Source organism: Malurus melanocephalus, unplaced genomic scaffold (assembly GCF_030028575.1).
Source record: "Malurus melanocephalus ecotype Western Australia unplaced genomic scaffold, MMel_1.1 scaffold_278, whole genome shotgun sequence".
Taxonomy (NCBI): Eukaryota; Metazoa; Chordata; class Aves; order Passeriformes; family Maluridae; genus Malurus; species Malurus melanocephalus.
The window spans coordinates 635,128-648,474 of record NW_026623510.1 but is presented as its reverse complement, the minus strand read 5'-3'; the positions used below and the strand labels follow the sequence as shown (position 1 = coordinate 648,474).

At 45.9% G+C, this 13,347-nt stretch overlaps 1 protein-coding gene across 1 annotated transcript; it reads left to right on the top strand.

Annotated features, from left to right (window-relative positions):
* The first annotated feature begins 910 nt into the window (after positions 1–910).
* DRC7 (dynein regulatory complex subunit 7) lies at positions 911–12,506 on the top strand. The gene is made up of 15 exons (XM_057376347.1): positions 911–1,035; positions 1,450–1,624; positions 2,251–2,376; positions 3,306–3,500; positions 3,826–3,969; positions 4,288–4,506; positions 5,207–5,317; positions 5,832–5,904; positions 6,393–6,521; positions 7,359–7,487; positions 7,945–8,171; positions 8,849–9,064; positions 10,133–10,243; positions 11,317–11,415; positions 12,117–12,506. Exons 1-15 carry the CDS (start codon positions 911–913, stop codon positions 12,228–12,230), a joined length of 2,193 nt encoding a protein of 730 aa, XP_057232330.1. The 3' UTR covers positions 12,231–12,506.
* The last annotated feature ends 841 nt before the right edge of the window (positions 12,507–13,347 follow it).

Sequence of the window (13,347 nt, the reverse complement as noted above, 5' to 3'; positions counted from 1 at the left end):
GGGGTCCTGAGGATGTCCCGAGGAGGCTCCGGGGCTGTCGGACGGTGTGAGGGGCACTGGGGGTGTCCCGAGGAGGCTCCGGGGCTGTGTGGGGCGGTGTGAGGGGCGCTGGGGGTGTCCCGAGGAGGCTCCGGGGCTGTGTGGGGCGGTGTGAGGGGCGCTGGGGGTGTCCCGAGGAGGCTCCGGGGCTGTGTGGGGCGATGTGAGGCGCCCTGAGGGTGTCCCGGGTGCTCGGGGGAGCCGCAGGCCGCTGTCCCCGGGCCCCGCGGCGGTGGCGTTGCCATGGTGAGCGCTCCGGAGCCGCGCCGGGCCCGGCAGCGGCCGCGCTGCCCTTGGAGCCGCGGGTGAGGGGGCGGCCGGGCGGGGCAGGGCCGGGAGGGGTGCGGGACCCCCCGGGCAAGGCCGGTGCCTCCGTGTGCCCCGCTCGGGGTCAGCCTGACCGCAGGGACGGGCACAATCAGCCCCCGCGCCGGGCGGTGACACAGCACAGCCGCTGCCCTTGGGGGCCGCCGGTCCCGCTCCCTCAAGGCCGCTCGCTGGGCGGCTGCGGGCTGGGCATGGCCGGTGCACAGCGGAATGATGGAGCTGGAGCTCCTCCAGCAGCACCCCGGGCAGGAGGGAGCGCACGGGGCACCCAGCCTGAACCTGGGGATGTGCTCTGCCCTACCGAGCCAGGCTCTGCCTGCTCTGCCTCGCTTAGGGTGTCTGGAACATGGAGCCACTTACTTTTCAAGCCAAACCCAAACTCAGTGCTCTTCTTTTACCTCTCCCTTTACTGTCATGCTTCTGGCTTCCTCAGCCATGCTCGTGAACCAAACCTCTGCGGCCACAATGTGTTTCTCTGTTCCTGTGTAGCTGGGTGCCACCCCTGAGTTCACCCTGTGTGTGCATTCCTGTAGTAGCAGGCAGCATGGAGGCCCTGGCCGAGGAAGTGGATGAAGCAGAAGATGTGAACTCTTCGAATGCCAGCGATGTTGTCGATGACCAGGCAGCAGATGTAAATCGGGAGGAAGGCTCTGTCCTAAGTGATGTACCGTAAGTCACAGCCTGCCCATCGCTGCATTGGGCAGAAATGGTCCCTTTGGGGCCCACAGGGAGATTGCACACGTGTGGATGGCATGTGTGGTCCCCTTGCACAGGGATGAGAGTGAGCAAGTTTCATGTGCCTGACGTGTTTGTTCAAGAGTGTGCGTGTGCAAGTTAAGACGAGGTAACTCAGTTGATTGTACATCCACTCACCCCTGTATAAAGAACCCCTGAGACTCTGGGTGTATGTCAGTTTGCCATTGCTYCAGAGATGCTTGGCTATGTCAAAATCATATCCTTGGATATGGTCCCCGTTGTTATCTGTGAAACAGGGAAGCCTGCCATGTTTTGATACCAGGTCACCCTGCCTGTGTTGCTCCTGGCTTATTACCTGTGTCTCTCTGCCTCCCCCTGTCACGTAAGTGCTTTTGACTGGAGCTCCATTGACACATCCCACYTACCATCTTCGTACAAGACAAATTCCAGGCAGGAGAAGGAGCTGCTGCAGCTTGTTGACCATTTCCTCCAGCAGTACATTCACCTGTGCCCCAATCGCAAGCCTCTCTTCGTCTACCCAGTCAACGAGTGTGGTGTGCAGGTATGGTGCATGATGCTTAGGAAACAGGGGAGACCACAGAAACATGAAGGGATGTAAGAGAAACACATGAAATAGATAAGGCTCAGGCTCAGCCACAGATGCAGAGAATGGATCCAGAGTTAGGTGTTAACTCTGAACTTTACAGAAGTTACAGGGAAGGAAGTAAATGTGGAAGTTTGTGGTCTGGTTTTGTTTTTGCTGGGTCCAAGCTGCACAACTGTTGCCTAGTTTAGGACCTTACATACCCCCTGGGCACCTGGAATTGCAACTTTGCACCAGCTTTCCCCAAAATTTGTTTTTCATTAATATGTAAGGCAAAAAATGCTGGATGATGTAAAAGCCAGAAGTGCAGTAGCTGTTTTACTTGCTTGAAAATGAAGAGAAGAACTGGCTCACATCKGTAATGTGTCTGAGATGAGCTTGAAGTTTCAGCCAGAGGGAAGCAGCCAGCCTCCCAACCCCATGAAATTTCCATCTTGGGACAGGAGATAAGGGATATTGATGCTGTTGATATGCTCTGCGGAGTTCTTGAATATGAGCTGCAACATTCAGGATGARGATGGCTTTGTACAGGAGACTCTGTCAAGGGCCTGTTGGCTAACCAAAATCYTCTTGTTGCCCCACAGAAGTTTGTGAGCACAACAGTGAGGCCAACCCTGCTGCCTTTTCCAGAGCTGTACTACTGGGCAGGCTGTGCCACCTTTGTCTCTGATTACCTCATCATGGAGCCCCTCAAGTGCCCAATCACGCTGGTAAGAAAGGGGCTGCAGTCCCATCAGAGACATAACAGAGGTGACAGAAGGGCCTTTCAGCAGGATAGTGGGAAGATCTTTGACGCTTCCACAATCCCCTCACTATTTAGGCAGCCCCCTGATTTTCCCAGACTCTGTGCACTCTGTTGGACTCACAGTCTCATTGCATGGCTTGTTCAGTGTGGTACCTTTTAAATAATTAAGCAGCATTTCTTCAAGACCAGACCGTGCTTTCAGCCAGCCCAGATGACCAGCTGGTGCACTGTGGGAGGCACTGTGGCTGCTGTGAATCAGCTAAGACAAAGAGAACACAGTCCTTGCTAGCAAGGACAGCAGAGTGACCCAAACAATCTACACCAGCCAGGGGCTGTCCCAAGAGTCCCAGGGTCTCAAGGGGAGCTCTGGCACTCTGTGACCACTGAGAAGGTATCTCCATTTAGCAGACAGAGACTACCTTGATCACTTTAGGTGATATCTGAGATCTGAGTGGGATTAGAACCCCTCTGTGTGCAGTATGTGTGTATTGATCCCTTTTCTTGCTCTCCACGAGGGACAGAAGGAAATATGTTTCCTCCTGTGAACTGTAATTTAACTAATGGGTGTTTTCATTGGAAATGATGTAGACAGAACAGAAGGAAGTCCCATTCCGGGATTGTGATTAGCATTAGGTTTTCAGCAGTTTGATAAATTTGTCATACCCTTCTCTTCCTGTGATTAACTTTGTCATCAGATTTGAGGTCAGAATTTCCTCAGATTATTTTGGAGGGGACTTTCAGAGTCTGTGGCTTTCAGAGGAATGTTATATAACAGATTCCCTATGGGTGCAGAGCCCAGGGGTGTGGGCAATTCCTCTCTCYCTTGCTCTCTGCCTGGTGCATGTTTCAGCTCCACCAGACAAGCACTGTGAACATGCATCTCTCTGTTTCAAGCCCAGTTCACTCTATTCCCCAACCACCATCCTGAAATACCAGCGAGGGAACTGCTTTGACTTYGCTGTGCTGCTGTGCTCCCTGCTGATCGGGGCTGGCTACGATGCCTACTGTGTAAATGGATATGCCACCCTCGCGGTGTGCTCCCTGGACCAGTCTCAAGAGGTGTGCCCACGGCTCAGGAAGCCACCAGAGGTGAGATCTGCAGTGAGTGGGCAGGGAGGTGCCCAGCATGCATGCTCAGCTTATTTGTGTCCAGTGAGCTCCAGAGCTGAACTCGGGGGAACAGTTTCAGGTCCACACTGGGTTTCAGTCTGTACCAGGGACCTCACCAAAGGAATCCTTTGAGCCATTTTCTAAAGTTCCTTATAAGGCCTCTTTGGCTTCAATGAATTTCTGCTCACCAGGTGCAATATTGCAAACTGCCAAGTGTTGGGAATTGGGAGGTACCTGTAAGCCATACATTTACTTCCTTCTCTTGACCTCTGCTGGGTTTCATAGTAATACCCTGCTTTTGYAGGTACCAGAAGAGATTGACCCCAACCAGTATAGAATTAAGTACCCTTCAGAGCCACAGAGCGAGTTTGAGCTTCARCATATGGCCAAGAAAGAGGAAGAAAGTGAAGATGTTCAAGAGGAGGAAAGAGAAGAAGAGGTGGTCACGGTGAGTTAGCAAGGTCCTCCTTACTGTGAGCTCCAGTAAGAAGAGCTGAGACACAGAAAATGGCCAAAGGGAGGAGCTCACATCCTCCTYTGTGAAGTATGACATGACCTTGATCATGTCCATGAGCACTTGGCCTCCTGGAGCACAGTGAGTGCTGGTACAAGCATAAGTGCTGGGTATGTACTACCTCACTCTTAAAGAGCAKTAAGAGCCTGGAGTTCTTTAAAAGTGGGCAGAGGAAAGGATAAGATTRCCCTTGGGTTGGATTAAAATGGCAATAAAATGGCAGTAATTACTGCTCTATCCTCTGTGCTGCAGGAGGTAGAAAAACCCAAGAGAGACCCTTGGCACGGCTTACGGGTGCACGCGTGGGTTCTGGTTCTGTCTGGGAAGAGGAAGGTTCCTGAGACCTTCTTTATCAACCCMTTCACGGGAAATGACCAYAGCACCACRGATGAGTGCTTTCTTGGGATTGAGAGCATCTGGAACCACAGGAACTACTGGGTGAACATGCAGGACTGCCGGAAAGGCTGCAAGGTAGGGAGCCCTTAGCACCTTGGGGATGTGAGGGACAACTGGGCTAACCTGAGTCCTGGGGAACTCCAAGACAGTAGTCCAGTTTCCACTTAGCCATTCCTTGTGTTGGTTTTGGTCAKGTTGCTCTGATTACATAGACTCTGAAACTACTCCAGGACATCCCAGACTCTGAGCTAGCAAATACAGATCACATCCATTAAATCCCCACAGTGCTAGAATTTCAGGGTTAAAGGCTGGCTAGGCACTCATTTTCTCAATCAACAGCTTTTGTGGCAGAGGATGTTTTGGGCCTGTCAGGCAAGGCTCAAGGCAGGTAAGGTCTTGATTAGGCTCTTCCCACACCTCAGCTATTCCCCAGCAGATGCAAAGTCWGGGAGGGGAGGGTCTGAGATAGATYAGCTTGCCCTGGGGCCATGCTTGCCTTGAGGAAGGAGACAGAAACATTTCCAGCCATTTCCTCTCATCTGTAGAAGAGGCACCCTGAGGAAGGAGTTCTGCAGTCTCCAGGAACAGGGAGAGCCTTTGGGGTCCCACCAGCCAGCCAAGGGTCTGAGGAACTCACCTCACTGAGGTCCAGATCTCTGGAAACCTTAAACTCTCTGAGATCCAGAGCACCACAGATACATTGATGCAGTGGCCAAATTTAGTGTCAGGCTCTTGACTCTGCCCYGTATTTAAAAGTTTTTCCTGTATGCCCTAGGATCTCAGCTTTGACTTGAGTAATTCTATCTGTTGGGAAATGATGTTTGCAGAGAGCGACAAGCCTTCTGAGTCACCCACTGAGTCACCCAAGAAACACACKGATGACATGGTGAGTGACCCAAGCGATGCTCTTGTGCAGTGTGTGTGCAGTGGKGACACTACATGGAACCAGCATGTCCATAGGCCCCTGGATATCTGCCTGCCTGCTGCCCTCCCCAGGTCAGATCCCTTCTGCTCTGCCASGTTTGGATTCCTTCTCAATCTTGAAGAGTTCTAATGCTTTCTGAAGCAGGACTCCAAGTGGTACTTCAGGTGTCATAAGTGGCCAGGGATCTTGGCAAGCCTCCAGTGCATTGACATTTGGGGTGAAAAAAATTTTAAAAATAACATACAGAATAAGATTTTTCTGAACATTCTTTCTGTGCTCCTCACCTTCCCTTCCTGGCTGCAAGGTAGAGGTGCCAACAAAATGCAGAAATAATRTATGTCCTCTAATATACAAAAAAATGCTGCATATAGAAGCATTTCCCTAGAAGCATCACTGCAGTTCACCAGAACCAAAATGCCTCCTGGCACAGTAAGAGATGCTGCCAAAACCACAAATCTMTGCTTCTGTTTCGCAGGAAGATGGGGAAATAGACATGACTTTTGAGATGCCACTGACGTGGGTAGCCCAAATTAAGGTATCTTACACAGGTATGTATTCTTCCTTTGCCATTTGCTTGCTCCCAGCTGACCTTTCAGTGGATTTGGGATGTGTTTATCTCACTTGAGGGTTCTTCCTTCAGGATAGTCAAGGTGTAGCAGTGAAGAACAACAGATGAAGGCCACAACAGCTATTGGTTCAAATGTCTCATCCACCACAGACACACACCCACACTGACACCCACTCTCTGTTTTCCTGCCAGATGGGAATTTTGCCTGGGATAGTCTTTCTGTTACTGCTGTGCATAAGGAACTGCTCCTGCATTATCAAATATCTGGTTTGGGAGAGAAGAAAGTTACTATACCATTATAACATTAAAGGACAACAGGCAGGGTCTGAACAGCTTTATTGGCAGCAGAATGCAATAAATGAATGCATAATATCCCTTAGACCATGGTTTTCTCCCTCTTAAATTATTTTTTTATTAATCTGAGTACAGCAGAGTCAATTTGTCTGACATCTCTTTTCCCCACTGCAGAATTTGAGAATCCCTTTTCCCGRGGGAAGAAGGTGATCCTGTACAATAAAGCAAAACAGGAGAAATGGGCAGCGTATGTGAATGGAGATGGGCTGGTGGAACGTGTCACTGTCTACGCAGACTCAGAGCGTAAGAGGGCTGAATGAACACACTCTACACACTGAGCAAAGAGCTTGGGACATGCTGATGGAAAGGGGGAGGTGGTCCCCTTTCTAACAGAGTCTCTCCTGTGCTTTCTCATTCTTTCAATTTCGTGGAGGAATTATCTACCATATGCTCAAACTCTTCATCCCACTCACTGTCTGTCAAGCCCCCAAACTTTCSAGCATTGCTAGGGGTTTTCATGAGAGTTTGAATTTGTTTTACACAWCAGTGAAATGTTCAGTGTCACAGATCAGCTGCTTGGACTTTCAGTCTTCAGAGAAATGGAGGGCTGGTTTGATTTGATCCAATAGTATCACTATCCTAATTTCCTCAGTGGTGTCAAAAGGGGCCATAGAAAGGGGCAGCTACGGCCTGAGGATATCTCTATACTTGAAAGCATTACTTTATAACAGCTGGTCCAAGAAACTATGCAGATTCCTAACTGGGCATACAGTGTCCTGTTCAGCCTTCTTGGATAGTGTGGTGATCCAGTCTCCTGACACCATCATAAAGTATTTGGGATGGAATTTCTCTTGCCTATCCATAGCCCTTTGCCATGCCATGTTCTACTTGTGAGCTTGACTACTCTAGTTCTGTTTGGCAGAGGGGAATAGACCCTCYTAGGGTATAATTAATCTACTCAAATGTGGATTAGGATTCACATACAAAATTCCCCTGTGCACAGGGCCAGTTCCAGTGGCCATACTATGTCCACTGTAGCTGTGGAGCACAGGRTGCTGGCACAGACACTGAGAGCTCATCAGAATTATGTCACCGCCAACAGGGTGACCTAAGGTTGCAAAATTACTTGTCTTCTGTCAGGCACTGAAGAAGTGGAGGTGAAGTTRTGGTTCAAACACCGAGAAGACCTGTTGTATATGAGGGAAGTAAATAAACAAACAAAGATGACCACAGACTATTTCCAGCCAGGACACTCCCTCCTTCTTAAAGGTATTCCAGCTCATCTGGGCAGCCACTGTAGCTGATGGGATTTCACATGACTCCCTTCTAGCAGTGGCAAAAGTCCAAAGTTGAAAGGTAGAGGGGAGAGGATACYTGTGGGATAAATTGCTTAAATAGATAAAATGGTCTCCAGTGAAGAGTAGAGAATTGGGTTGGTAGCTTGCAATCCTGTGCAGTGCTCCCCCAGCTGTGTAGTTTTTKATGTATTAAATACATAGTTATCATGTATATCAGGGTGGTACATTTCTACTTTTATCAGTAGAATTGATAGAAGTTGAAACTTTGTCTTCAGGATTGTGTTTATTCTCTCAGTCTTGTGCAGCTGGGGGAAAGTCCTGCATCAGATCTGTTGCTAAAGCTGAAGAAAATGAGACCTCCCCTGGACATGCTTGTGTTCACTGTATTATGGATGCTAACTCTGAAAACATGTGTGATTTGCCCTTAGCTCACTCCTATACGTCGATGGAACCTGAGACTGGCCACACAATGGAGTTTTACCATGAGGCGCGAGTTGATAACCTCTGGAAACGTTCTGAAAGTGCTACTGAGATGACAGAGTACTTCATGGGGCGGAGAGATTTCCTGCACACGCGGCACATAGAGTTTGGTGAAAGAGAAACGGAAACGGAAACGGCTGGCACCAAAACTGATACCAGCCCCCGGCCTATAGTGGTATGGCCAATGCAGGAACAGAAAAATATGTATCACTGTGATATTTACACTATGCAAAACATACTGCCTGAGGCTTTAGTTCATTTTCAGTGGGCATGGCTGAGGCAAAACTCCAAGTGTTGTTCAGCTGCTGTGTCTCACAGTTGCTTGTGACAGAGTGCTCCAGTGTGACCAGTTGTCAGGAACTGCACTGAGCAGCTAGGGTTAAACTAGGAAACTAAGCCTTGGAAAGTGTCTGCCAGAGGAAAGAAAAAACAATTTGCCTATGATTTTGGAACAAAATTTTCCCAAGATTCAAAACTAGGAAAATGATTTTGTGTGCTGAGTCCAAACTRATACCATTTCAGTTTCATGATGAATTGTCCCATCACTCTTTGATTTGTTATAGGCAGGCAATCTACTTCTTCCTTGTATCAAGTCTGGTTTGTACAACAGAAGGAGGAGGAAATCTGTTATCTGGCAGTATGTATGGCTCAGACACTTCATATTGGTTTAAGCAGCTATATGGTTGGAGTTTTTTTTAAGACATAGGCAAGAACAGTAGGACCGTTGGCCAAGAGATGCAAGTCCAGGCAGAAAAGTGCAATTTTTACCTTGGGTTTTTACCCAAACCTGTAAATCTTGCCAGTTTTGTGTTGTCTAAGTTGCTTCTGTATCTTTTTTTCACTCTCCATTAGCAAATCAAGGAGCTTTTCCACAGAAATCCAGAAAAGCCTGCTGATGAAGATGTAAAGGAACGTATCTTTATGGTCATAGATGATGTCATCCAGCTGACATATCATCTCGAGGTTAATGACACCGTTGCCTCAAAGGTGGTTTTCTGCAGAGTAATAGGGAGGGAGAAGAGAGAAGAGGAAATCTTCCTGAGCCGAGARAACTCTGTCACATACCAGGTATGAAGATCCCATGACACCAAGGGAAGATGAAATGTCAGTGAAAGAACTACAAGCTTGACATATTCCATGCTGTCCCTCTATTCCACCTGCACACCTCCAGGYTGACAAAACCAACTGCTCAAGAGATGCATTGCCATGCTGGGAGTGACTGGGAGTGCAGGATGTAATGTGGCARTGACAGGCCTGCTCTAGCCATGTCTGAGGTCATCTTCCCAGAYTTGGTCATCAGGCAGATCCCACATCCCCTGGGATCCTACATAATGCAGGTTCAGCAGCTGTTGGGCTCAGTTCTGCAGATTCATGGTGGGGAAGCTAAAATTTCCTCTGCTACTCCCTCTTCAAGAAGACAGAGAACAAAACAGCAAAAGCAGACACTCTGTGTTCTAGTTCTGTTTCTGCCATGGTCTTCTTGGGTCCCATCATTTCTGAGATCTCCCGGTATTTACCCTGCAGATGCAGAACAAGATGCTGAAGCTTAATACGTTGCAGATAAATAGATAGCCTTAAATGAGAGATATTCCAAAAAAAGTGGAGTGCTGCCATTAAGCCAAGTGATCTCATTAGGGAYGAGGGGTCACCCCACTAACATCATCAACGTGAGTCTGTAACCAGAGGCAGAAGTCTGCCAGTAAATTCTGCAGTGATGCTGCACAATTACACTTAAAAAAAATCAAAGAGAGATTACAAATACAGATTGTTCTTTTTAATGCTATGGGTTTTTAAAATTCTTATTTCCCCCCGAGGAGAATACGCAGAACACCATTGCTGAAGTCCCATTTTTTTTAATCTCTATTTATATACATTCCTATTAATCTCTTTTCATTCCAACTATTAAACAGCAGCATCAGCAACATGCAAGACGTGCCATCTAGCTCACATAACTGATGGATTCTAAATCAAAATAAAGCCTAATAAACCCATGCTGACCCTGGGTTCAATGTTTCAGTGATGGAAATTAGTGTTGCTTTATTTGCTATAGRATTGTGCCAGTTTCTGCCAGCAGAGTACCTGATCCCATGCACCCAACAGAGTGCTGCTATTTCTCACTAATTTATCTGCTTCCAGCCATGGTCCTCTGAGAAACACAAGAACATGCTCCTTCTGTATGACTTGCTGTGGGAGCTGAGAGCAGACCAGAGGCAGCTGAAGCAACAAGTCCGGGACTCTGAAGCAGAGGTAAGAGGGAGGTGTCCCCAGTGTCAGAATTGAACAGGCATGGAAACAGTTTCAGCTGACTGGTTGCCAAAGCCTCCTCAGCATAAACTGCATTAAGACTTTGGCGACACAAAGCTGGTCTTCATGCTGAATTATCAGTCTTACTACCCAGGCACTGTTCAGTGAAGAACAGTGTAGGCTGTAATATATTTATGGAGAGTTACACACTTTCCTGTTCCTTCTCTGGCTCTTCTAAGAGAGTTTCAGAGAGAAAATGACAATATATGAATTGGGGCGTCTGGAAGCCTATCTGCCATCTGCGCAGGAATGAGACCAAAAAGAAAGGATATTGTATGTAATGATATATCTAAGTKCTAGGCATGGCCAGGAAATCCTATCCAAAATATTGAATTGACTTGTTGCATGAGCAACTGTAGAGTAAAACTTAATRAAATACTTTGCATGTACTGCTAATCACACTATGGTGTAACAGATCCATATTCTTTGTAATTACTTYGTGATAAATATAACCATTCTAGCAGATGGAGGCACAGCTATTTGATTTCCTGTTTTTTGAGAAAGAGAAACCCCTGAAGGAGCTGCAGAGGGAATGCTCAACCATATTAGCCCAGAATATTAGTAATGATTAAGAATAACTTGGCAAAAATCACATATTTTTCTCAGAAATTTGAAGCTAGTGACCTCATGAACTACCTTGCCAAATTTCTCAGTCTTGATGTATCAACAGACAAAACATTCCAATTCCTTGTGCTGCATATCCTGTATAAGATAAAGAATTAGCCAAAGCTATCAGTGCAATTTCAAAAGTAGTGCCAAAACTGTGTCTCCAGAAAGGTTTTCTTATCAGTTAATATCATTAATTGGATTCAAGAATTTTATAGAGTAGTAATCTAAAATTAAGACCACTATCAGCTTCATCTATCAGCAGGACATGGACCTATTTGTACAGATGCATATTTAATCTTATTCAACAATTCTTGTGTGCAGCATCTGCTCTGTTAGCAGGTCAAGCATGTAAAGGTACAGTCATTTTGTGGGAAAGCTGAGGGGTCTTTCTTCTGATTTCTTCGAAGACTATAAGTATTTTGGCGTTCCGTGAGGAGGAAGAAGCCAATATTAAATTGTCAGTTTCAATGTATAACACTGCAAAGAGAGAACAGCAGGAAACCACGGTAGGTACACTTCATTAATGTCAGCATTCAGTACATGTACTCAAAGAAATCCAGAGTCAGCTTTTTCTCTCTCTCTCTCAAATTATCTCTGAAGAGCTTTTAATATCATTWAAATATATTGGGACAAAACACAGTGTGGTATAAGTCAGCACAGTTTCAATTACCTTCYRAGGTAAACATAACATGGTCATGCTATGGTCACCTTCTGACTTTCTGGAAAAACTYGCATCACCAAGAAAGATTACTGTGTTATTTTGTTTAGGTAATAAAGAAAATAATTAAGAATGATTAGTTGATAATAGGGATTATGGGGGGAGTATTTTAAAAGAGCCATAAATATGCCTGTATATATATAGTTATGGTTTTTTTTAATTAGCATGTGAGATCAAAGAACAAAATAGCYCCAGGGTGAATTTTTAGTCCTTATCTCAATCACAGATGATTAGGGCTTCTTGACTCTTTACTCTAGCGAGGCAAAACATTTGGATTTGCTGCCTCTTCCTGCTTTTTTCTGATCCCCCTTGTTTTCTTCTTCTTGTAACACCTCATCTCCAACTTTCTGCCCCCCTCAAAAACAAATCAGCTCCAATTTGTGGATTCCTTCATCTCAGCTCCCTGAATTTTGACTTGTGCTTTTGTGTGTCCTTGGTCCTCACTTTCCTCTCTGTTTCCCTGACTTCTGRTTGCTTGTTCCCTCATAGGTGCTGGAAGAAGAGCAGAAGAGCTCCCAGAATGATKTGGAGAATGAGAGTCTGCTCATGGGAGGGGATGATGAATCCCTTGCCTATCACACTGCAACCAACTCCACACTCTAGAGACACTGCAGGGATTGGGAATAACTGCCTGAGCAATGTCCAGGGGAGGTTTTTAAGTCAATCACCTAGGAACTTGGCACTGAAGCTACTCTGTAAAATACTCTAGTCCAAGTCCCACTGCAATTTTCCTCTGATATCCTCCTTCTTGTTCTAGGGAAAAGCAGTTGGCACAATAGAAACACCATTTTCCTAAAGAGAYGCTGCTCAGGAATCCTCACCTGGCTGGGCACCTTGAACATGACTGATTTCTTCATTGTTTTTCTGGAGTTTCCTGCAGTAAACTTTCACTATCATCAGATTTTTGGAGATTTTAATCATTCTGCACCTTTTTCTTTCCYCTCTTTTGTTCTAAGCCCATCTGCAATTACATTGTGCCCTCATGAAACTCCATGATGTTTGAGACTCAAGTCTGAGCTAAGATCTCAAAGGTCTGCTTCAGACAGGGAAACAAACCATACACAATCTTTCACGGTTTTTCTTTTCCAGATCTGCTCCATAGCTGCTGGCATCAGTAACAGGATCATTTGGGAATATTGATACTTTTCCAACATAATATTTTAACRAATTTATAATTCAGTTTTGCACAAGCAAAGGTTTTGAACTGGTGAGTTCACAAATATCACATTTCTTTGACCTCATTTAGAGCCCTGTAATGACAAAACCTTGCTCTGTGCAATGCTTGGTTATGAACTCATCAGTGTTAATTCAATACCAGAGAAGACATCAGAGTAAATTAATTTAAAAATCCTTTTACAGACATTAGGGACACAGCAGCTGTCAAACCATCAGCAAATGCGTATTATAGAATCATGGAACATCATGGGGTTGGAATGGACCTTAAAGATCTTCTAGTCCTAAGCCCCCAGCCATGGAATTTCCCTTTATTCCTCCAAGGCCACCTGTCCTCATTTACACTTCTGAAAGTTGTTTTTTTTTTTTTTTTTTTTTTTAAAAAAAAAAATTTTTTTTAAAAAATTTTTTTTTTTTTTTTTTTTTTTTTTTTTTTTTTTTTTTTTTTACTCTGCTGCTCAGCAGCTCCTTATCCATCCATAGAGGCCTCCTGGCAATCTTGCCCGTTTTTTTTTTTTTTTTTTCCTCTGCTGCTCAGCAGCTCCTT